This window comes from Saccopteryx leptura, chromosome 3 (assembly GCF_036850995.1).
Source record: "Saccopteryx leptura isolate mSacLep1 chromosome 3, mSacLep1_pri_phased_curated, whole genome shotgun sequence".
Taxonomy (NCBI): Eukaryota; Metazoa; Chordata; class Mammalia; order Chiroptera; family Emballonuridae; genus Saccopteryx; species Saccopteryx leptura.
In genome coordinates this window covers 8,628,522-8,652,958 of record NC_089505.1, presented here as the reverse complement: position 1 = coordinate 8,652,958, position 24,437 = coordinate 8,628,522, and the positions used below count along the sequence as shown (strand labels likewise).

The 24,437-nt window shown below is 47.9% G+C and overlaps 2 protein-coding genes across 7 annotated transcripts in view; both read left to right on the top strand.

Annotated features, from left to right (window-relative positions):
• The window catches only part of WTAP (WT1 associated protein), a 30,627-nt gene extending 28,179 nt beyond the window's left edge, over positions 1-2,448 (top strand). For all 6 annotated transcript variants that reach the window (XM_066372901.1, XM_066372897.1, XM_066372895.1 and 3 more), the window contains one exon: positions 1,202-2,448. In XM_066372901.1, the coding sequence (XP_066228998.1) occupies positions 1,202-1,785 (584 nt within the window). In that variant the 3' untranslated portion in view covers positions 1,786-2,448. The remainder of the gene's footprint in view (positions 1-1,201) is intronic.
• Positions 2,449-14,651: 12,203 nt separating this feature from the next.
• The window catches only part of ACAT2 (acetyl-CoA acetyltransferase 2), a 15,857-nt gene continuing 6,071 nt past the window's right edge, over positions 14,652-24,437 (top strand). The window contains exons 1-3 of the mRNA XM_066372894.1: positions 14,652-14,811; positions 15,473-15,607; positions 20,997-21,178. Of these exons, the coding sequence (XP_066228991.1) occupies positions 14,757-14,811; positions 15,473-15,607; positions 20,997-21,178 (372 nt within the window). The 5' untranslated portion in view covers positions 14,652-14,756. The remainder of the gene's footprint in view (positions 14,812-15,472; positions 15,608-20,996; positions 21,179-24,437) is intronic.

Genomic DNA, 24,437 nt, shown 5'->3' with positions numbered 1-24,437 from the left:
TTTAAAAATAACTGCCAGGTGGTCAGTGTTACAGATTTTCTGTACGTGGTAAAATCGCTGGCCAATCCTATAAAATTATGAATGAAACATTTCTAGTTAAGTCAGAAAACAAAGCTGTTTCATTTTAATGCCCCCCCCCCCTTGATTGTTGTTGTAAATTTTATAAGTTTTTGTTATTCGGGGTGGGATTTGGTGAAAGAGAAAGCCTGTTACATTACTAAGGCATTACATAGAGATACAAATTTATAATCACTGCCAAAAGGGGAGAGTATTTCCATCTAACCAATTTCTCTAATTGTAAGTCTTGGTATTTATCTATTTCCAGTGGCCTAAAAATATATCATTGACTGTACCTGTTAAGGTCCTAATATTTAAATATGCTAAGACAAACCAAACTTGCCAGCTACCATCCTTTTGTGAGGGCAAGTGTAGCTGTTTCTCCTCTTTTTGAAGAAGGTTAGTAGTAGGAAACTACAGTATCTAAATTCTGAAAATAAAATTATGATTTACTGTATCTGTGACAGTTGTTTGCAAAGATCAATAGTCAAATATATCTTTAAAACGACCTTTTCAAAGTAATAGTTCTTCACTTTTTTGGTAAACATAGTAAATAGGAGATTTTGTATTGTAGTGAGGACTTTTTTTTTCCTCCAAAAAGCTTTTAGAATTTAATGGACATTTGGTTTGTATCCTGTTTTCAAGAGTTCTTTTCTCTGATTTTTTTTTTTTTTTTTTTTTTTTTTGGATGTGGACTAGTCCCTTGGTTACAGACTAGGCACCTTTGGAGTGCTAGAATCCAGGACTACACTGTTCCCTAGGGGCTAAATCTGCCATGGGGCTAAGAACAATCACTGGCTAAGAGGAAGAGTAAGAGGACCAGGCACTTGGGCCCACAGGTTAAACAAACGTGACATGAAGCATATTTTGTGGGCTGTGATCAGTTGAATGTGGCTAGCTGGTTTGAATCAGTTTAAAGTTAGTTGTTCTAATATATTTATTTTAAGCATTTACCTCCTCTCCAAAAAAGAACTTATTCTTAAATGGCTATTTAAAATTCCAAGAAGCAAAATTTTAAAATCAATTTTAGAATTGTATTTTTTCGCTTAAACATTTGTTGACTGTCTGCTTTGCAGCAGGCATTAGGAAGTATTTTAAAACATGCTATGCAATATTAATGTAGGTTTGACTCTTCTTTGCACAGAACTGAATGACTTCATCATTCAACTTGATGAAGAAGTAGAGGGCATGCAGAGTACCATTCTAGTTCTCCAGCAGCAGCTGAAGGAGGCACGCCAACAGCTGGCTCAGTACCAGCAGCAGCAGTGTCAGGCCCCGGCCCCCAGTACCAGCAGGACGACGCCTTCTGAGCCTGCAGGACAGGCGGAGGCCCCAGGTAAAGACTGCAGTCGGCTGGCCAACGGACCGAGCAACGGCAGTTCCTCCCGCCCGAGGACGTCGGGGTCCGGATTTCTCAGGGAGGGGGACACACCCGAAGATGGCTTTCCTCCTTCTCCAGGGAGTGGCACTAAGGCCTCCGGCAGCTCAGAGGAGAGAACTGGCAGAGGAGGTGGTAGTTACGTAAACCCACTCAGTGCGGGGTATGAAAGTGTAGACTCTCCCACGGGCAGTGAAAACTCTCTCACACACCACTCAAATGACACAGACTCCAATCATGACCCTCAAGAGGAGAAAACAGTGAGCGGGAAAGGTAACCGAACTGCAGCTTCCCGCCACGTTCAGAATGGCTTGGACTCCAGTGTAAATGTGCAGGGTTCAGTTTTGTAATATTTTTCCAGCAAATTTTTATACAGTGTCATTTAATTTGGGAGAGGGTACTATCCAGAAAATTACGCATACTTTGTCACAATTTGCCTTTTTTGGTGAGTGTGTGTGTTTTTATTCTTTTTTTCCCCTTTATTTCTTTGCTTCAATACCTCTGCCACTTCGGAAATTGTAACAGTTAATTGCTTTGTTGCTAAAAGGACATTTTGTGTAGGGTCAGGTTATTTTTATATGAGTTAATGTGAAGTTGTAAATGGAAATCTTCCCTTCAAGTATAACAATGATGTCTGTGCAAATCTGTGTCTCTAGAACCCGTGCTGTGTAGGGCGTTCTGACTCATGCTGTTACTCCACTCATGCACCATTCGGACTTGTTAGAGTAGATGCGGGGTCTTGACTGCCAAGTTTGCCCAGTACAGTAGTTTTATCACTACAAGTTGGACTTGTTGATAGAGTCCTACAGTAGTTTCAGTGTTAGATACAGTTTTTTCCACCATACATCTGTGCATTTTCTCTTTAGGTGACTGAATGTTTAAGAAATTTGTGTGCATAGTTACTCAGTTTTTATGAACTGTTGTACCCTGTTAATGCATATTGCTCTGTGACTCCACTATATCTTACCTGTACTGACCAAACCTAAATAAAGATTTTTATTGTAACTGCTGCATTAGTTGTTTGTTTTTTGTGTATTTAGAACTTGTTATTTATTTTCATTGAATTCCTTAATATCTCCTCATTATCCAATAGTACCATACCACAAAAGTGCAACTTGTGTCCATGCCTGCTTCAATTTTGATTTTGCACTTAATTTTTTAAAAATTTGTGCCTTGTAAAAAAAAAAAAATTTGTGCCTTGTTCTGAAAAATACACTTGGGATTTAAGACTATACTTTAAATTTTTCTCCTAACTTGTAAAAATAAATGTTATAAAATATTCAGAAGGGCCCTGGCCGGTTGGCTCAGTGGTAGAGCGTCAGCCTGGCGTGCAGGAGTCCGGGTTCGATTCCCGACCAGGGTACACAGGAGAAGCGCCCATCTGCTTCTCCACCCCTCCCCCTTTCCTTCCTCTCTGTCTCTCTTCCCCTCCCGCAGCCAGGGCTCCATTGGAGCAAAGTTGGCCTGGGTGCTGAGGATGGCTTTGTGGCCTCTGCCTCAGGCGCTAGAATGGCTCTGGTTGCAGCAGAGCAACGCCCCAGATGGGCAGAGCATTGCCCCCTGGTGGGCATGCCAGGTGGATCCCGGTTGGGCACATGCAGGAGTCTGTCTCTCTGCCTCCCCATTAACAACTTCAGAAAAATACCAAAAAAAAAAAAAATATATATATATATATATATATACACACACACACACACATATGTATATATATATTCAGAAGTACAGAAAAGTATACCGAGGAAAATAGTCAACCTTTTGTGAGATTTTAATTGAAAAGCCATTTTGGGCGCTCTCCTCTCGGGAGCACACCTGCACCTCTCCCACCCCTCTTCTTCCCCCCCAGGCGCCTTACCTGGACCTTTCTCTCCTGAGCTCCGAGGGCCGTTCTTTGCCTGTGTAACTTGTTACTTGAGCCCGTCTTTTCTGTGGCTCAGCTCTTCTACCTTTCTGACATTCTCAATAAACTTTTGCTTGTATTTGAAAAAAAAAAAGGCAGATTTTGTTTTTGTGGAATGATTTTGGGCAATTAGAGTATCTGTGTAGTCAGTGATGTTTGGTTTAAAACATTGGCCAGGCCCTGGCCAGCTTGTTAGTTGGTTAGAGCATCATCTCATACGCCAAGGTTGCATCAATACCCAGTCAGGGCACACACAAGACTCAACCAATGAGTGCGTAAATAAGTGGAACAACAAACGATGTCTCTCAAATAAAAAAATTTAAGCATTGGCCAGATGCTACTGATTTACACTATTAACCTGTCTGCTAATATTGCATAGTAAGGCTGTGGGGTGTTAGAAGAAAATATTCATAAGACGTAAGACTCGAGTTTTGGTTTTTTTTTAATTATTGATTTGAGAGAAGGTAGGGAAGAAGAGGGGGAAGGGAGAAAACATTATCTTGTTTCATTTAGTTGGGCACTCATTGGTTGCTTCTCATGTGCCTGGACTAGGGACCAAACCCCCAATTTCTGTGGGAATTATGCTCTATCCACTGAGCAACCCAGCCAGGACTATTGCTTTGCTTTTTTGATTTAAGCATTAAGTGTCCAGGTCTAGGCTATACTGCCTGACCAGGCAGTGGCACACTGGATAGAGTGTCAGACTGGGAGGTGGAGGACCCAGGTTTGAAATCAATGAACAACTGAGGAGACTAAGGAGCCGCAACGAGGAATTGATGCTTCTCATCTCTCTCCCTGCCTGTCCCTATCTGTCCCTCCCTCTCTCTTTCTGTCACAAACATACACACAAAGGTATACCAGTTGTCGGCAAATATCAACAGTATAACGATTGAAATTTCTTTTGAGAGCCAAGTTTTTTAATTTTTTTTTTTTTTTTTTTTTTTGTGGTAAAGACAGAGTCAGAGAGGGACAGATAGGGACAGACAGGAAGGAGGGAGAGAGATGAGAGGCATCAATTCTTCGTTGCAGCTCCTTAGTTGTTCATTGATTGATTTCTCATATGTGCCTTAATCGGAGGGCTACAGCAGACTGAGCGACCCCTTGCTCGAGCCAGCGACCTTGGGATCAAGCTGGTGAGCTCGGGGTCTCGAACCTGGGTCCTCCGTGTCCCAGTCCAACGCTCTACCCACTGTGCCACCGCATGGTCAGGCTTAAACTTAAACTATATAGGTACATTCCTTATCGAGGTAGTGCCCACATGTGGTATTTTGTGGAAGAGCTACACTCAAGGGGCCAAAGAACCGCATGTGGCTCGCGAGCCACAGTTTGCCGAGGGGTCTATGCTATCAAAGGCTATAGGATCCACAGCTTTTCATATATACTGCTCACAGAAATTAGAGGATATTTTCTCACTTCATATTTTGAAATATCCCCTAATTTTTGTGAGCACTGTACGATGGAGATGATATGTGACTTGCTGAAAGCAAAGTATTTTTTATAGATATAATCCAGGAACCGGAGAAGTGGAGTTATGATACTTGAAACTGCGGTACAACTTATTTCAAAGTAACTCCTGTCTGCTTATTTCACTGGTATACAAGTATATCTGTTCTTTTTTGATTTATTTAAAGTACTGCACTTCCTGCTTTGACACGTGGATAGAGCATCTCCCCAAGGTGCCAAGTGCACCAGTTCGAGCCCCGGTCAGGACACTTAGGAGAAACAATTATTGAATGCACAACTAAGTGGAACAATGAGTTGAAGCTTCTCTCTCAACCTCCCTTACTTTCTCTAAATAAATAAAGTACTGCACTTCTTGTCTGAAACTTGTGCAGTGTTCAAGTAAATAAAAAAGCCTATGCAATGTTGTATAAATTTAGTAATGATAAACATGTTGGTATGTACTAAAACACTAAATATTCCCTTGATTTATCAAGTACTGTGGGCTTTAGTTTTTGTTTTTGTTGTGTATGTTCTTTTCACTTGCCCAATTTAAATAAAAATAAAAATTTCTCTTTTGGTGTTATGCCGTGGTGTGCAATAGGAAATTGACTGCTAATACAATTTTATGACGAAATTTAGATGTTATGTGTCGTTACCCATTTTCACACTTGTGTTGCATCTGCATTAATGGATGAACAAGTTGGACGAAGAGAAGTTAAGACTGGGCAAAGTCCACATTCCTCACTTCTGGAGCTGGCTGTTTTATCTGCTCCCAGGACTCGCGTGAGAGGTGGTAGACTGTAGTGCAGGCTGAGAGAGAACTCGAGCTGATGGCTGAATCCTAGTTTTACCGCTTACCTGCTTCATGGCTTGGGCAGACAAGGTCTCTCTGGCTAGTGTTTCCCTTTAAAGAGCTCTAAGTGAGTTGATACATGAAAAGTGCTTACCACAGTGTCCAGCACATACTGACTGCTCAGTAAAGATGAGCCATTGCTCTTTTCTCAGAGTGAAGTCCCAGCCCTGATGACAGACCATCTATCTCCCTTGGTCATATTGCTCCAAAAATGATTTACTGTTGGGTTCATTTTCACTGAAGGAAAAGATAGTGGCTTTTTTTTTTTTTTTTTAATTTTAATTTTTTATATTTTTCTGAAGTTGGAAACAGGGAGGCAGTCAGACAGACTCCTGCATGCGCCCGACTGGGATCCACCCGGCATGCCCACCAGGGGGCAATGCTCTGCCCATCTGGGGCTTCGCTCTGCTGCAACCAGAGCCATTCCAGTGCCTGAGGCAGAGGCCATAGAGCCATCCTCAGCGCCCGGGCCAACTTTGCTCCAACGGAGCCCTGGCTGCAGGAAGGGGAAGAGAGAGAGAGGAAGGAGAGGGGGAGGGGTGGAGAAGCAGATGGGCACTTCTCCTGTGTGCCCTGGCCGGGAATCAAACCTGGGACTTATGCACGCCAGGCCGACGCAAGATACTGGCTTTAATTAAATGGATTGTGGTACCTTTGATGTAAAACAAGTTACCTGCCTGTGTGTTCTTCTGTTAAAAGTGTATTACTTCTCAAGCAGGACAAGTGGGATGACAGCAAAGCATTCTTTAGATGTTTCTTGGAAACTGAGAAACCCAGAATTTGGCAAAAGCTTGATGAGGACTGCCAAAGAAGGTTAATTTTTTTTTCTTGTATTTTTCTGAAGTTGGAAACGGGGAGGCAGTCAGACAGACTCCCACATGCGCCCAACCGGGATCCACCCGGCATGCCCACCAGGAGGCAATGCTCTGCCCATCTGGGGCGTTGCTCTGTTGCAACCAGAGCCATTCTACCGCCTGAGGTAGAGGCCACAGAGCCATCCCCAACGCCCGGGCCAACTTTGCTCCAATGGAGCCTCGGCTGCGGGAGGGGAAGAGAGAGACAGAGAGGAAGGAGAGGGGGAGGAGTGGAGAAGCAGATGGGCGCTTCTCCTGTGTGCCCTGGCGGGGAATAGAACCCGGGACTCCTGCACGCCAGGCCAATGCTCTACCACTGAGCCAACCAGCTAGGGCCAGGAGGTTAATATTTAAGGGCAGCCAGCTTGAATAAATTCCAAGATACAGTAAAAAACGTTCAATGTTTAACTCTATTCCAGAGAGAGTTGAAGGTAGTAAGAAATGCCTCAGAAAAAATTTTTGACATCTATTAAGTAGGTACATGGCAGAAACTGACAGCTATTTATATGTATTATGGTCTTCACTATCACCCCATGAAATAGGCACTTGGTATGCCCATTCACAGAATAGGTAGTGGACTTTAAAAAGTGAAGGAGCCTGACCAGGCGGTGGCGCAGTGGATAGAGCGTCGGACTGGGATGCAGAAGACCCAGGTTTGAGACCCCGAGGTCGCCAGCTTGAGCGCGGGCTCATCTGGTTTGAACAAAATCCCACCAGCTTGAACCCAAGGTCGCTGGCTCCAGCAAGGGGTTACTCAGTCTGCTGAAGGCCCGCAGTCAAAGGCACATATAAGAAAGCAATCAATGAACTAAGGTGTTGCAACGTGCATGAAAAACTAATGATTGATGCTTCTCATCTTTCTCCGTTCCTGTCTGTCCCTGTCTATCCCTCTCTCTGACTCACTCTCTGTCTCTGTAAAAAAATAAAAAAATAAATTAAAAAAGGGAAAAAAAAGCATTAAAAAAATAAATAAAAAGTAAAGGAACTGGCCCTGGCCGGTTGGCTCAGTGGTAGAGCGTCGGCCTGGCGTGTGGGAGTCCTGGGTTCGATTCCTGGCCAGGGCACACAGGAGAAGTGCCCATCTGCTTCTCCACCCCTCCCCCTCTCCTTCCTCTCTGTCTCTCTCTTCCCCTCCCGCAGTCGAGGCTCCATTGGAGCAAAGTTGGCCCGGGCGCTGAGGACGACTCCATGGCCTCTGCCTCAAGCGCTAGAATGGCTCTGGTTGCAGCAGAGCAACGCCCCAGATGGGCAGAGCATTGCCCCCTGGTGGGCATGCCGGGTGGATCCCGGTCGGGCGCATGCGGGAGTCTGTCTGACTGCCTCCCCGTTTCCAGCTTCGGAAAAATACAAAAAAAAAAAAAAAAGTGAAGGAACTACCACAGGGTTGGTAAGTGTTGGAGCTGCCCTCTAGGGGACTGTCATTAAAGCTCCCTGGACAATAAATACATCAGAGCTGGCAGCTTGAACCACTTAATAACAAGAAGCCAGACTTGCCACTAGTACATGCTCTTTTTTTATTACTTGTTTTTAATTGATTTTCGAGAGAGAAACATCGATTGTTTTGTTCCATTTATCCATGCATTTATCAGTTGATTCTTGTCTGTGCCCTGACTGGGGACCAAACTTGCAACCCTGGTGTATTGGGAATGACACTAACCAACTGAGCTACCCTACCAGGGCCATAGTACATCCCCTTAAATCAGTGGTTCTCAACCTTTCTAATGCCGTGACCCCGCAATACAGTTCCTCATGTTGCAGTGACCCCAAACCAAAAAATAATTTTGGTGGCTACTTCATAACTGTAATTTTGCTACAGTTATGATTCGGAATGTAAATACATGATATGCATTATGTATTTTCCGATGGCTTCAGGCGACCCTGCCAGGGTCGCGACCCACAGGTTGAGAACCGCTGCCTTAAATGAAGCAAAGGAATGTTAGCTGAGCTTCTGAGGATGGTATCTCATGGCTGTCTGAATGATTGCTGTGCCAAATACATACAAGTTGGAAATAATCCCATGAAATGGTAAGCAATGATGGAAAAAATGCAAATCAAAGATTTTTAAGTGTATAGTTCAAGATGTTGGCGAAGGTTAGAGGATTTTGCCTCTTAGAAATGGTTAACTTGGTCCCGGAAGGCAGTGCTGTTAGTGGACAAGAGGAATAAGAACACTCCTCCAAGGTCTGGCATTGGAGGACGTACCAGTTGCCATCTCTTCACATAAGGTTTAGTGGATACAATTTCCTGTGGGAAGATTTCATGAGAACAAAATGTAAAAGTGCTTTGTTACATAGGGCTCACTAGACACTAGTTCTCTTGGCCTCTCAGCTGAATTGGATGCAACTGACCGATCTAGTTTCTGGGACACGTGTAAACATAATTTAAAAAGCCATTCTTTCTGACAGTTTTTCTCTCAGATGGTCCCTATTTTTCACTAATAGCAGTTTGTCCCTCCCTTGTACCCAGTCATTCCTTAATGCTCTTCTCTGATGTCACTTCCTTAACAGGTCATTTTTTCCTGTGGTTATAATTAGCACTCCTTACTCCCCCGGGGAATACTATTTACTACCTTTGATCTTTGATTGGGACCCATGGGAGAGGTGAGCTACACCTGTGGAAAGCAGCACACTCCAACTCTCACCTTCAGACCAACAAGAGGGTTTGCTGTGTGGGAGATTGGTGAATTCTGCCTTCTCCTAAAATCTGGTCTGGATTCCTCCCACCCTGTTTGTGAAACTTGACGGAGAAGGTCTGCAGAGCCCCATCGGGGGACACTGGTTCAGGAACACTTCTCTAACAGTGGTTCCTCCTTCGCACTCCTCACCAGCCTAAGTGGCATATGATCCTAGATCCGGGTGTAATATTTTAAATGACTTCTTGTTTTCACCTCTTCGTTATTCTTAGTCCCCATCTGGCCAGTACATAGCTTTGAGTAGATAACTGATGAGGAACTGTAATGAGGACTCCCCAGAGAACAGGTGCTGTATGGCCACACAACAACAAAAAAGCAATTATCTTCGCAATATTTGCTCTTAAGTTGGTTCTGGATACCCACATAAGAAACGAGGGAGCCCTGGCCGGTTGGCTCAGCGGTAGAGCGTCGGCCTAGCGTGCGGAGGACCCAGGTTCGATTCCTGGCCAGGGCACACAGGAGAAGCGCCCATTTGCTTCTCCACCCCTCCGCCGCGCTTTCCTCTCTGTCTCTCTCTTCCCCTCCTGCAGCCAAGGCTCCATTGGAGCAAAGATGGCCCGGGAGCTGGGGATGGCTCTGTGGCCTCTGCCTCAGGCGCTAGAGTGGCTCTGGTCGCAACATGGCGACGCCCGGAGGGGCAGAGCATCGCCCCTGGTGGGCGTGCCGGGTGGATCCCGGTCGGGCGCATGCGGGAGTCTGTCTGACTGTCTCTCCCTGTTTCCAGCTTCAGAAAAATGAAAAAAAAAAAAAGAAACGAGGTAATACTTTCCTAGCATCCAGAAAAATAGATTCATAGTCAGATACACTGGGAATAAAGACTATTATATTAGTATTCACGATCAACTCCTGTAATGCGCTAGGAGCTGTGCATAAAGCCATCTAACAAGATTGTCTTGCAAAGCTTATACAGTCTAGCAGAAGAGACAGAACTAGAAATTATAACAAATGGTAAGCAGAAATAAAGTTACAATGTCAAGGAGCTCCAAATGCAGGAGACAGACAGGACTTTGTCCAGGAAGCCATCCTAAATGGAGTGCAAAACGGTAAGTAAGTTGGTTAACAGAAGGTAGTTACAGTGCTCACTGACATTTTTAATAGAGAAGCAAAGGCTAAAAGAGGTGAATATAATGGGGTAGGTGTAGCCCCAACTTTTGTGAATTTAGGGTTTTTGGAGTGAGTGAAAAGGTGGGGTGACATCGCCACCGAGACGATGACCACGGGGTCCGAGCTTTTACTCATTCTGACACACGACCAGTCCAAGCGCAGCTGTGGACCCGATGCTGCCGCAAGCGAGGCAAAGCTTTACTCAAGCAGCCGACTGACCACTGGGGGGGGGGGCGGAGCCCAAGGCCGCCCCGCCCACCGCCTCTGAGGGCGCGCCAGTGCGCAGGCGCGGGGCTGAAGGACGGGCCGGAGGCGGGGCTCCGGGGTGGAGACCCCTGACGGAGACACGCCGCACTCTCCGCCATCATTTAGGGGATGTATTATGGCCCTGGATAGCTCAGTTGGTTAGCATTGTCCCAATACACAAAAGGTTGCCAGTTTGGTCCCTGGTGAGGGCACATACAGGAACAATTTGATGTTTCTTTTTTCTCTCTCAAATCAATAATAACAAAAAAATGAGTTAGATGTATTAAATGTGTTGTGCTTACGGGAAATTTAAATGGAGTGGGCCTATCTGCTCAGGAGACAAGTAGGTTAGAGAGATTTCAGGGCTGTCAACACAAGGGTGGTAACTGAAGCCATGGAGTGACTGGTACTACCCAAGGTGCCAGTGCCAAGTAAAACCTTCGCAGAATATATTAAGGAGCAGTGAAAGTAAGCCCACAGAGGACAAAGGAGTGGCCAGAGATGTAAGTGACACTGGGATAGAGTAGAGCATGAAGCCAAGGGACAAGTCCCTCAAATTCCTCAGACTCCATACAGTGCAGTACACACTCCAGACAGAAGTCTCCGAGTGTGCTGCCAAGTTCTCGCGGGAACTGCTGATTCTATCACTGTGTCAGACCCTAAACATTTCCCCTGGAGGAGGCACCGTTATCCAAGCTTTTCCCTCTCTACCACCTCACCTCTGGGGCTTATTCCGTAGTTATATCCTCCGGTTTGACTTATCCAACCACATCTTTTCAAAGTCTTGATGTAGGTTCCCAGGATCAAAGGAATTTCCAATCTAGCCAAAAGTTTTTCAGGAGTCCCTAGGTTTGTCAGATTTCTCCTCCATAATTCTGTGACAGTCTCTTGCTCCCGTATCCTCAACAAGCCGCGCTGCCCCTCTAGAAGCACGTTCCTTGTTCCTATGCTGGGTTTCCCCTTGATTTACCGAACATCCAGAAATCTCAACTTCCTACCAAGAAGTCAGCCTGGATAAAACAGGATGCTTTCAGGCGCTGTACGGTTGGCTCAATGGTAGAGCATCGGCCTGGCGTGCAGAAGTCCCGGGTTCGATTCCCGGCCAGGGCACACAGGAGAAGCGCCCATCTGCTTCTCCACCCCTCCCCCTCTCCTTCCTCTCTGTCTCTCTCTTCCCCTCCCGCAGCCGAGACTCCATTGGAGCAAGGATGGCCTGGGCGCTGGGGATGGCTCCTTGGACTCTGGTCGCAACAGAGCGACGCCCCGGAGGGGCAGAGCATCGCCCCCTGGTGGGCAGAGCGTCGGCCCCTGGTGGGCGTGCAGGGTGGATCCCGGTCGGGCACATGCGGGAGTCTGTCTGACTGTCTCTCCCTGTTTCCAGCTTCAGAAAAATACAAAAAAAAAACCCCACAAAAAAAACCCAGGATGCTTTCAGTTGCTTGCAACAGCGGCTTACTTAACCGAAGCTGGCTACGAGAGGGAAGATCCGTTTCCTAGTCATAGTTGGAAGACTAGAGGTTGACTGGCCTCTAGGGCTGGCTTCACAGACATCTTCAGAGGTCTAGTTCTTTGCATCTCTGCTTGGCACACCTCTTCCTCCTCAATGTGCTGGCCTTGCAGTCACGTTAGCTCCCCTCACACTCAAAAGGTGGTCCAGTTGCCCTGGCCAGATGGCTCCATTGGTTGGGGTATTGTTCTGAAGAGAAGTTGCCGATTTGATCTTTGGTCAAGCACATACAGGAACAGATCGATGTTCCTGCCTCTCCCTCTCTCTCTCTCTCTCTCCTTCTTCTCTCACTAAAATCAACAAATAAAAATGAAAAAACAAAACAAAACAAAAATTCCTTGCAATCCAAGACTATGTCCCTTTAAAAAAAAGAAAAAAGGTGGTCCAGCAGTTCCTGGCCTCACACCCAGGCACACAACCTCCGAGGGTAAAATATCTATCTTCTTTGTGTCTCGTAGAAGACAGAATGCCTTTTCCAGAGCCACCCTCCACAACCTCCCAATTTTGGTGGCAAAATATTAATTACGTGGAGTAATGAGTGTTGAAAATCAATCACCATAACTGGATTCAAGGGAAGAGGTGAAATGTATCATGTTCCTGTCCTAACCATGAAATTGCAGCCATCCCTGATTATCCTAACCGTTTACCCTTTATTCAAACACACTTTGCCAATATTGACAATTGATGGTTGTTCAATTTTATTCACATATCTATATTGACAACGTAAGAAACATCCAAACCTGTAGAGAATTTTTATGAGTTTATTTGAGCCAAACTGATAATTGTCAGGAAGCAAAATCTCAAAGGTCTGAGAAAATCTGGAGGATGGTAGTTTGCAGCTTATTTTATACATTCAATCAAAGAAGGAGGTGAAAGGTGGAGGGGGGGTTACATGAGACTCATTGGTGGTAGACTAGGGAGGCGGGAGAAAGCAAAGTGGCAAATCTCTGAGATTGGATAAAGAGGAAAACAGTCTGACCTGTGGTGGTGCAGTGGATAAAGCGTCGACCTGGAATGTTGAGGTCGCCGGTTCAAAACCCTGGGCTTGCCTGGTCAAGGCACATATGGGAGTTGATGCTTCCTGCTCCTCCCCCTGTTCTCTCTCTATCTCTCCCTCTCTCTCCCCTCTCTAATAAAAATGAATAAATAAAAAATCTAAAAAAGTAAATAAATAAAAAAAGAGGAAAACTTAGAGACAAATACTTCTTTTTACATTGGTGGGTACAGGGTAGTTAACAAGGAACAATTACAGTACATAGAGATATGTACTCCGGGAACAAGGTGACAATAGGGGGTTCTGTGGTCTTGCACTCTGGTGCAGTGGGTGAACTTTGAGGTCTGTAAAAGGGATTACTCTGATATTCCAGGGGTATGTTATCTTAGATGCAACAACAACAAAAACGACAGGTTCACTTAAGGTAAAGATTGACCCTTGTCAAGAAAGCTACAGGCCTAGAATGTGACGATCCGCCATGACCCGCTTTTAGTTAGGAACGTTTATGTTCACACCACCCTTTGTAACTATTTTCCATCTCTGGGTCTGTAAGGCCCACCATGCAGTCCCCCCCCTCCCCACCCGCCCAGCTTGTCAGGTTTAGTCCTTGTAACTCGCCACATTTGTAGCCCGATTCTAACCTCTCTCTCTCTAGGGCTTCCTGCAGCCCTGGGGTGTTGTTAAAGCTTCCAGATGATCATCATCACGAACATTCATGAACGTTTGATAAGCGTGCATTAGTCTCCATTGCGTGTCCAACGCTGTCGCAGGCGCTAGTGAGAATGAGACAAAGCAAGACCTCTGTGTGGGAGACCAGACAGGGAGGGGTGTCCAGGGGAGACAAGCCAGAGCGCTGCTGGACAATGACCGGGGCCAGGCCATCGGGTTCCTACAAAACTGTAAGACTCTGGCTTTCGTCCTGTCTGAGACAGAAAGTAGTCAAGAACATAAGAGCGACCCAACTTATCACACGTTCCTCCGCTTCCGACGGTCCACACGGCCAACCAGAGGCAATCCCTCTGTTGTGCGGGGCACGAGGCCAGCCGCTGCACGTGGTGCCAACCGGCCGGGCACGGAGTCTGCTCCCCGCGCCCCCGTCTGCCCGAGGAGAACCAGGGCAACCCGCAGTGGGAGGGAGGGTTCGGGGCGCCCAGACAGGGCGTGGGGGTGCCCTGGCGGCCAGCTGAGCAAAAGCACTCATCAGCGGGGGCTCCCGCGACGGGCAGGCCGCGCCACACTGTCACCCCACCTTTCACTCACTCCAAAAACCCTAAATTCACAAAAGGAAACCCACACCGCCTGACCTGTGGTGGCGCGGCGGAGAAGGCCTCCACCTGGCATGCTCAGGTCGCCGGTTCGAAGCCCCCGGCTTGCTACTAGTTGATGCTTCCCGCTCCTCTCCCCTGAATTTCACTGTCTCCTCTAAATAAAATGTTATAAAACAAAACAAAAGCGTCCGAACAGAAACTGCAACAGTGGGTTGTGCACGTAAAGTCGCAGGTGGCGGAGAGCGCGGCGCGTCTCCGTCAGGGGTCTCCGCCCCGCAGCCCCGCCTCCGGCCCGTCCTCCAGCCCCGCGTCTGCGCACCGGCGCCCGCAGGGGCGGTGGGCGGGGCGGCCTTGGGCTCCGCCCCCTCCTCCCGGAGTGGTCAGTCGGCTGCTTGAGTAAAGCTTTGCCTCGCTTGCGGCAGCATCGGGTCCGTAGCTGCGCTGGGACTGGTCGTGTGGCAAGATGAGTAAAAGCTCGGACCCCGTGGTCATCGTCTCGGCGGCGCGAACCATCATAGGTGAGTGGCCGGGAGCCGCCGCGCAGCGCAGGAATACGCAGGCCGGGCCCGGCTGCCGGGATCCCTGGGACGCCTGGGACCCTCGGAACGACGGTCCTCACACCACCCGGGATTGATCCGGCAGTCCCTACCCCCTCGTCCGCTGACGGTGATTCCTCCCTGCGCGCTCTGATTGGCTCCCGGGGTAGAACCACTGCACCGTCCGACTCTCGCCATTGGCTGGCAGAACGAGGCGCTCTCTCGTGAGCTTTTGATTGGCCGTCTCAGCCCCATGGCCTCAGGTGGGGCTGCTGGGTGGCACGAGCCCGGGGCAAGGGGCAGGGGTCTTGCCGGTGGCCCGAGCGATGCTGTGAATTACTTTCATGTCCTTACTGCTGTAGGGTTTTCAAAGCCTTTGGCGGCGCGGGAGGGCCGACATCTTTTGTTAGGGGAGCGTGGCCCCTCCACTCGGACTTGAGGGGCATGGACCCGCGGGCTTCCCGCGGGTCCGCGGCCCCCAGCGCACTCTGGGAGCCCCCTGCCCTGGTCTTGGCTGCTGCGAGTCACGCGTTATGAGTTCTGTCCCCACGTGAGCGGTGGTGGGCGCCTGCTCAGGGGCAAAGCCGGGTCTGTCGGCCCCCCGCCATGGGTGGCCTCTTCATCGCCCTCCCTTTTGTTTTAGGCTCCTTCAATGGTGCCCTGTCCACGGTTCCTGTCCATGACCTGGGCTCAGCCGTCATCAAAGAAGTCCTGAAGAGGGCCGCAGTGGCTCCGGAGGAGGTGTCAGAGGTCGTATTTGGACACGTTTTGACAGCAGGTACTCCTCGGTGACCCCGGCAAAGGGTCATGTTTATTTATCAGCGACCCAACTGCCCCCTGCACACTTTGCTCTCGCCCCCGTGCATGTGCTCACAGAGTTTCTGCTGTTAGCATTTTTCCTGTCGCTCCTCTGCTGAGTCCCCTGAATAGCTTCTCTCCACTCCGCATCTTTAACCTACTTTTCTTGAATGAACCAGACCACCTCTCTCCTCCACTGCCTTTTCATTCTTTAGAGGCAGGGCCAGCCTGGCACGTGGGAGAGGATGCATGACCCTAAAAGTGTCACGCATTTCAATAAAAATGTACTGCATTCTTCTTTCCTGCCCCACGCTGTGCTAGATGCTGGGAAGAGGGTCCCAACAGCACAGGTAAGATTCTCACCCCAGCGGGGCTCACTTGTGAGCTGGTAAGGCAGGTTGGCTTCATGCTCCTCACAGATAGGGAGAATCACTCCTGGGATAGGCACAGGTAGGTCACCACAGTGCTCCGATCTTCTGCCAGGTTTAATAGACTGGCGATCACTGCCAGTTCCTAATTAGTTCATTGTAACTAGTTTCATGCTCACTAACAACTGGCTTTTGTCCCTACCCTTTCTGAGACCTGGCCCAGTTTTTCTGTGTATTTACTTTGTGGTTTTGTATTCCTTTTTCTTATTTATCCACTGGTCCAAATGGGACTTCAAGTCGAAGCATGCCACTTTCTCGTGACTCTGCAAGGCTTTAAATGTATGAGAAGCACCTCAGCCCGGCTACCTCCAGTCACTGCCCCTTCTTCCTTTCCAGACCCATGACTCAGACTTCCAGTGCCCATTGGGTACTCACCTACTGGTTTCTCTGTTACCTTTTCCACATCTCACCTTTGTAGTATCTGCACATATGGTAATAAAAATATAGCTGTGTTTACAGAGGGTCTGCTTAGTGCTGGGCCTTGAAAGCACTGTGCTTAGTGCTTTCCTTTTAACTTATTTAATCTCAGTAAGTGGGTTGGATCGTATTATCTCCATTTTACTAATGACTAAATGAGATTTGGGGAGAGTAACTTACCCATGGTCACAGTTGGAAGTAGAGTTAGTCTTTGTTCCCTAAGCCCAGATACTAGCCACAATCATGTAAATATTTACTGAGCACCTGCTGTGTGTTAGGTACTGTTCTACCAGCTTGAGATAAGCACTGTTCATATAAGATAGACATCCTCGCCCTGGCTGGATAGCTCAGTTAGTTAGAACGTCATCCCGAAGCACAGAGGTTACCAGTCCAATCTCTGGTCAGGGCACATACAATAACAGATGTTCCTGTCTTTCTCCTGCTCTCTCCCTTTCTCTCCAAAATCAATAAAATAAACATTAAAAAAAAAAAGGAAACCTTATTTTCATGGAGTTCATATTCTGCTATTGCTAGACTACTAATTATGTTTACTCATTTTTTTTTTAAGCTAGAGAGAGAGATAGGAAGGGAGAGAGATGAGAAGCATCAACTTGTAGTTGTAGCACCTTAGTTGTTTGTTGATTGCTTCTCATATGTGCCTTGACTAAGGTGCTCCAGCTGAGCCAGTGACCCCTTGTTCAAGCCAGCGACCTTGGGCTTTAAGTCAGCGACTTTTGGGCTTCAAGCCAGCGACCATGGAATCATGCCAATGATCCCAAGCTCAAGCCAGCAACCGTGCTGAAGCTGGATGAGCCTGTGCCCAAGCCAGCGATCTCAGGGTTTGGGTTTTTTTTTTTTTTTTTTTTTGTTTTTTTTTAGAGAGGAGAGGGAGAGACAGAGAGAGAGAAGTGGGGGAGGAGCTGGAAGCATCAACTCCCATATGTGCCTTGACCAGGCAAGTCCAGGATTTCGAACCAGTGACCTCAGCATTTCCAGGTCGACGCTTTATCCACTGCGCCACCACAGGTCAGGCCGATCTCAGGGTTTTGTCAGAAGGAGTTACTGTTTTCTTTATTCATGATAGTCACCAGCTTCTTCTTAAAGATTAGAGAAGGGGGAGGAGCAGGAAGCATCAACTGCCGTATGTGCCTTGACCAGGCAAGCCTAGGGATTTGAACCAGCGACCTCAGCGTTTCAGGTCAACACTTTACCCACTGCGCCACCACAGGTTAGGCGCTATCTCAGGGTTTGTTTTTTTTGGGGGGGCAGAGGCAGAGTCAGAGAGAGGGACAGATAGGGACAGACAGACAGGAACGGAGAGAGATGAGAAACATCAGTTCTTCATTGCTGTTCCTTAGTGTCCATTGATTGATTTCTCATATGTGCCTTGACTGGGGAAGGGCTACAGCAGACCAAGTGATCCCTTGCTTGAGCCAGCAACCTTGGGCTCAAGCTGGTGAGCCTTGCTCAAACCCGATGAGCCTGCACTCAAGCTGGCAACCTCGAGGTCTCGAACGTGGGTCCTCCGCATCCCAGTCCAACGCTCTTTCCACTGTGCCACCGCCTGGTCAGGCGATCTCAGGGTTTTGAACCTGGGACTTCAGCATCCCAGACCCTCTATCTACTGCACCACCACCAGTCAGGCTGTTTGCTCATTTCTTAACTACCACCAGTGAGGCCAAAGTTGTTTTTTTTTGTTGTTTTTTTTTGTATTTTTCTGAAACTGGAAACGGGGAGAGACAGTCAGACAGACTCCCGCATGCGCCCGACCAGGATCCACCCGGCACGCCCACCAGGGGCCCACGCTCTGCCCACCAGGGGGCGATGCTCTGCCCCTCCGGGGGGGCCCCCTGCCGAGACCAGAGCCACTCTAGCGCCTGGGGCAGAGGCCAAGGAGCCATCCCCAGCGCCCGGGCCATCTTTGCTCCAATGGAGCCTTTGCTGCGGGAGGGGAAGAGAGAGACAGAGAGGAAGGAGGGGGGTGAGGGTGGAGAAGCAAATGGGCGCTTCTCCTATGTGCCCTGGCTGGGAATTTTTTTTTTTTTATATTTTCTTTCCTAAGCAAGAAGGCTACTCTCATTGCTGTGGGTGCCAAATGTCCACTATCATGCCCACATTCTGACCTACAATGGGTAGATGGTGAGCACTGCAAATACACTGGCACTAAGACAAGTCCTGGTAAACATGATGTAGTTTGGCCCCGTCTGGGCTAGCTGCCTCTGTGAGCGTGTTTGGAGTGTGGAAACCAGGCAGGCCGAGGGCTTAAGTCACTGGCCTGCCCTTGTGAGGGAGTGTCTGGAAACTTTTAAGACACATGTTACCATTAAAAAATTTTTAGCAATACTGCCCTTTTCTGAAATATGTACTGTGTCATAGCCCTATACCCAGTAATCGAAGACAGTGACATTCAAACCTTTTCATCCCACGGCACATGTAAACGAATGACTAAAATCCTGCAGCACACCAAAAGAATATTTTGTTTCTTGAAGAGCTGACAACAATTATGTCTAATGTTAACTCATTTACACCAGATTTATTGATTTTAGTGAGAGAGGAGGAAGGGGAATAGAGAAGAAAGAGAGAGAGAGATTGAGACAGGAACAATGAGCTGTTCCTGTGTGTGCCCTGACCGGTGATCAAAACGGTAACTTTGATGCACGTCTGACACTCTTCACAGAGTTAACCGGCAAGGGCGGGCAGGCCAAAGTTTTTATAAAGGATTTATTTACCTAAATGCATGTGCAAGTCATTGTAATTTAAAAAGTAGGAACCTTAAATAAAGTTATCTTCTTTAGTAACCAGTGTCCTGTTTAATTCAGAGAATTTTTTTTCAAGTATTGCATGCTTTATTTATTTATTTATTTATTTATTTATTTATTTATTTACAGAGAGAGAGGGATAGATAGGGACAGACAGACAGGAACGGAGAGATGAGAAGCATCAATCATAAGTTTTTTGTTGCAACAGCTTAGTTGTTCATTGATTGCTTTCTCATATGTGACTTGACTGTAGGGCTTCAGCAGACCGAGTAACCCCTTGCTCAAGCCAGTGACCTTGGGTCCAAGCTGGTGAGCTTTGCTCAAACCAGATGAGCCTACACTCAAGCTGGCGACCTCGGGGTCTTGAACCTGGGTCCTCCGCATCCCAGTCCAATGCTGTATCCACTGCACCACCGTCTGGTCAGGCCAGAGAATGTATTTTTTGTTTTGTTTTGTTTTTTGTGAAAGACAAGAGTCAGACAGAGGGACAGATAGGGACAGACAGCTAGAAAGGGAGAGAGATGAGAAGCATCAATTCTTCATTGCGGCACCTCAGTTGTTCATTGATTGTTTTCTCATATGTGCCTTGACCGGGGGGCTACAGCAGAGCGAGTGACTCCTTGCTCGAGCCAGCGACCTTGGGCTCAAGCTGGTGAGCCTTGCTCAAACCAAATGAGCCTGGGCTCAAGCTGGTGACCTTGCGGACTTGAACCTGGGTCTTGAGCATCCCAGTCTGACACTCTATCCACTGCGCCACCGCCTGGTCAGGCCAGAGAATATTTTAATACTGTCTTTTTAATGTTTTTCCTGCATCTACTCACACCATCCAGTTTAATTTCAGATTAATAACACTGTGATGCATATAATCTCTACATTTTTGTCAATGACCCATTTGCTGATTTTTTCTAATAAGCTCACCAAGGAAAGTTTCTAGGTGTGGGTATATCAGCAATTTGCATTAGAATGACCGCTGTATAGACACTTACCCATTGTTACAGATAATGGTGACTGAGGATACTTGAAACTTTTGACTCCATCCCCTTCTCTGCTACTTTGATTAAATTAAGGGTATGAGATTTTTTTTTTTTTTTCATTTTCTGTAGTAACTCCCCACAGTTGAATCCTCGAAAAGGTATTTGTCAATTCTCATGTTGTACATAACTTGTTACATAACCAATTAACCATGGTGTGCTGAATATTAAGGAAAGAAGTGCTTCTTACCAGAAATGTTCCTCTTTAAGTAGCCCTCTAATGTTATGGCTCAGGTGTCTTAGCCATGACCCCAGAAACACATAGCCTAGATAGAAACCAGCAACGCCCGTGTTCTGCCTTATGTTTATATGGGAGTATGTGCATCTTCAAGCCCTGTCTAAAGGGCAAGAAGATAGTTTGTGTTTATTTTTTTTTATGGTTTAATTTTTTAAATTGAATTTATTGGGGTGACACTGGTTAACACAATTATACAGGTTTCAGGTGCTCAGTGCTACAACACACCTCTGTACACCCCATTGTGTGTTCACTCTTAAGGTCTTAATAGCTTTGTGGAGAAGAAAGCTTGTGTTCCTGTCTGTAGAACAGCACAGATAGTATGTATTACGGGCTGAGTCTGACAGACGAGGAGGGTACACGAGCCATTTCGCTTCTGGCAGAGCTGCCCTGGCAGTGGCAGCAGACCCGGCCGCAAACTCCTGACTGCATGTGCCTCTCCCCGAAGTCTTCACCTTTCTCTCTGATGGCTGAGAGGCCTCCGTGTTCCTTCTTCCAGGCTGTGGGCAGAATCCTGTTCGACAAGCCAGTGTGGGTGCAGGGATCCCCTATTCTGTGCCAGCATGGAGCTGCCAGATGATCTGTGGGTCAGGCCTGAAAGCTGTGTGCCTGGCAGCGCAGTCCATTGGGACGGGCGACTCCAGCATTGTGGTTGCAGGAGGCATGGAAAGTATGAGCAAGGTAAGGCCTCTGACGAGACGGCCACCCCAGGTCTGTCGCCGTGAACTCACATCCGTGCCAGCAGAGTAAGTCCGTTCATATCAGAGCTGGAACCAAACAGGAAACGAATGAACAAGAAATGGATTCAACCCTGATTCCTGCCGGAATGCTGATTTTTTTTTTCAAATTAGAGGGGGGATTCAGGTTGAAGAAGAAGCTGGTCAACCTGTGGGATTAGAACAGAATGGTTTTTCTGAAATGTTAAGCATACAGTATGTTCTGAATTTAACCTATAATGTTGAGATATCTTTGGCCTTAGATTTCTTTCTTGTAGTGCAGAAAATTCAAGGACATGTTGCCACTTACCTTCCTGCACGTGACAAGGAGGACCCTAGGGACTCAATTTTGCTGACCTTTGGGGGTATGAACATAGAAAAGAGGACCACTGAGCGGTGGCTCTCTCTAAGAAGTTTGCCAGGTGGGATTTGTTCCCTCAAACTGGCACAGTGATAAAGGAAACGGGATATCCCCTGCTTCCTATCGGCAGTTCAGGGTCTCCCCTGGGGATGCCCTAGACAGGCCTGTTCAGCCCAGCGTTGCGCAGGCCCAGGGAGGCAGGCTGAAGGTGGCAAACAGACAGTGATTCTCATGGACCCTACTAATATCCTGATAGCACCATATGAGATGCTTTTCTACACACAGTCACAACAGCCCTAGGGGGCAGATGATGTCATTGTTCATTTATAGGGAGTAAGTAATAGGCCCAGAGCCAGGACTCAACTACAGATCTTCTGACTCCAAGTTCTTCTATTATTATTGTTTTATTTTATTTTTTTACAGAGACAGAGAGAGTCAGAGAGAGGGATAGATAGGGACAGACAGACAGGAATGGAGAGAAATGAGAAGCATCAATTATCAGTTTTTCGTTGCGACACCTTAGTTGCTCATTGATTGCCTTCCCACATGTGCCTTGACCGTGGGCCTTCAGCAGACCAAGTAACCCCTTGCTCAAGCCAGCGACCTTGGGTCCACACTGGTGAGCTTTTGCTCAAACCAGATGAGCCCGCGCTCAAACTGGCGACCTTGGGGTCTCGAACCTGGGTCTTTCTGCATCCCAGTCTGACGCTCTATCCACTGAGCCACCGCCTGGTCAGGCTATTATTATTTTTTTAAGATTTTATTCTTCCCACTCCTCCTCACTCCCCTTTTTTCCCCCTCTCTCCTCTCTAAAAATCAATAAATAAAACCTATTTTAGGCCCTGGCTGGTTGGCTCAGCGGTAGAGCGTCGGCCTGGAGTGTGGGGGACCCGGGTTTGATTCCCGGCCAGGGCACATGGGAGAAGCGCCCATCTGCTTCTCCACCCCCCCCTTCCTCTCTGTCTCTCTCTTCCCCTCCCGCAGCCGAGGCTCCATTGGAGCAAAGATGGCCCGGGCACTGGGGATGGCTCCTTGGCCTCTGCCCCAGGCGCTAGAGTGGCTCTGGTCGCGGCAGAGCGACGCCCCCGGAGGGGCAGAGCATCGCCCCCTGGTGGGCAGAGCATTGCCCCTGGTGGGCGTGCCGGGTGGATCCCGGTTGGGCGCATGCGGGAGTCTGTCTGACTGTCTCTCCCCGTTTCCAGCTTCAGAAAAATACAAAAAAATAAATAAATAAATAAAAATAAAACCTATTTTAACAAAAAGAAAAAGCCTGACCTGTGGTAGCGCAGTTGGTTGAAGCATTCAGCCTGGAACACTGAAGTCGCCGGTTTGAAACCCCAGGCTTGCCCGGTCCAGGCACCTATGGGAAGCTACTACTTCAAGTTGATGCTTCCCGTTCCTCTCCACCCACTTTCTCTGTCTCAAAATCAATAAATAAAATCATTAGGGGTCAGAAAACCACTTTAAAATAGATTTTATTTTATTGATTTTACAGAGACAGTATGGCGCGAGAAGTATCAACTCAGTTGCTTCAGTTCAGTTGTTCATTGCTTGCTTGTTGTATGTGCCTTGACCGGGCAAGCCCACGGTTTCAAACCCAGCAACCTCGGCATTCCAAGTCGACGCTCTATCCACTGCGCCACCACAGGCCAGGCTAAATCCTTATATTTTATTATATCTGCAGTTGAGTTAAGTAAGAGTTAAGAGTATGCCCTACCCAGAAATCCCTCTCCATCAGTTAATTAGACAACCTGATTATTCTCATGTATAGGCATTATGTCTCCTATCAAAATAGGTAACATCATTAGCATCACTTAAGCCCTTGGGTGAGCTCTTCCTTTAACAGATAACTAGTTGCCTCTTTGGAAGGAAGGAATGAGGTGTGTTTTTTTGGGGTTTTTTTTTTGTATTTTTCCGAAGCTGGAAACGGAGAGGCAGTCAGACAGACTCCCGCATGCACCCGACCAGGATCCACCTGGCATGCCCACCAGGGGACGATGCTCTGCCCATCTTGGGGCATTGCTCTGCCACAATCAGAGCCATTCTAGCACCTGAGGCAGAGACCACAGAGCCATCCTTAGCGCCCGGGCAGACTTTGCTCCAGTGGAGCCTTGGCTGCCGGAGGGGAAGAGAGAGACAGAGAGGAAGGAGAGGGGGAGGGGTGGAGAAGCAGATGGGCGCTTCTCCAGTTTGCCCTGGCCGGGAATCGAACCCATGACTCCTGCATGCCAGACCGATGCTCTACCACTGAGCCAACCGGCCAGGGCCGGAATGAGGTTTTTTTTTTTGTTTTGTTTTTTGTTTTTTGTTTTTTTTTCTGAAGCTGGAAACGGGGAGAGACAGTCGGACAGACTCCCGCATGCGCCTGACTGGGATCCACCCGGCACGCCCACCAGGGGCAACGCTTTGCCCACCAGGGAGCGATGCTCTGCCCCTCCGGGGCATCGCTCTGCTGCGACCAGAGCCACTCCAGCGCCTGGGGCAGAGGCCAAGGAGCCATCCCCAGCGCCCGGGCCATCCCTGCTCCAATGGAGCCTCGGCCGTGGGAGGGGAAGAGAGAGACAGAGAGGAAGGAGGGGCGGGGTGGAGAAGCAAATGGGCGCTTCTCCTATGTGCCCTGGCTGGGAATCGACCCGGGTCCCCCGCACGCCAGGCCGACGCTCTACTGCTGAGCCAACCGGCCAGGGCCCGGAATGAGGTTCTTAAGGAAACAGGACAGAAGGGATGGGTTTGATGGAAAACGGGTATGGGTAGGCAGGAGGGTAGGAAAACAACAGGCTCCCACGAGTGGACAGGGAGGTCTGCTGATTCCAGGGGTTTTCAGAACCTGGATCCCGAGTGGGGAGGAGGATGGGCCAGAACT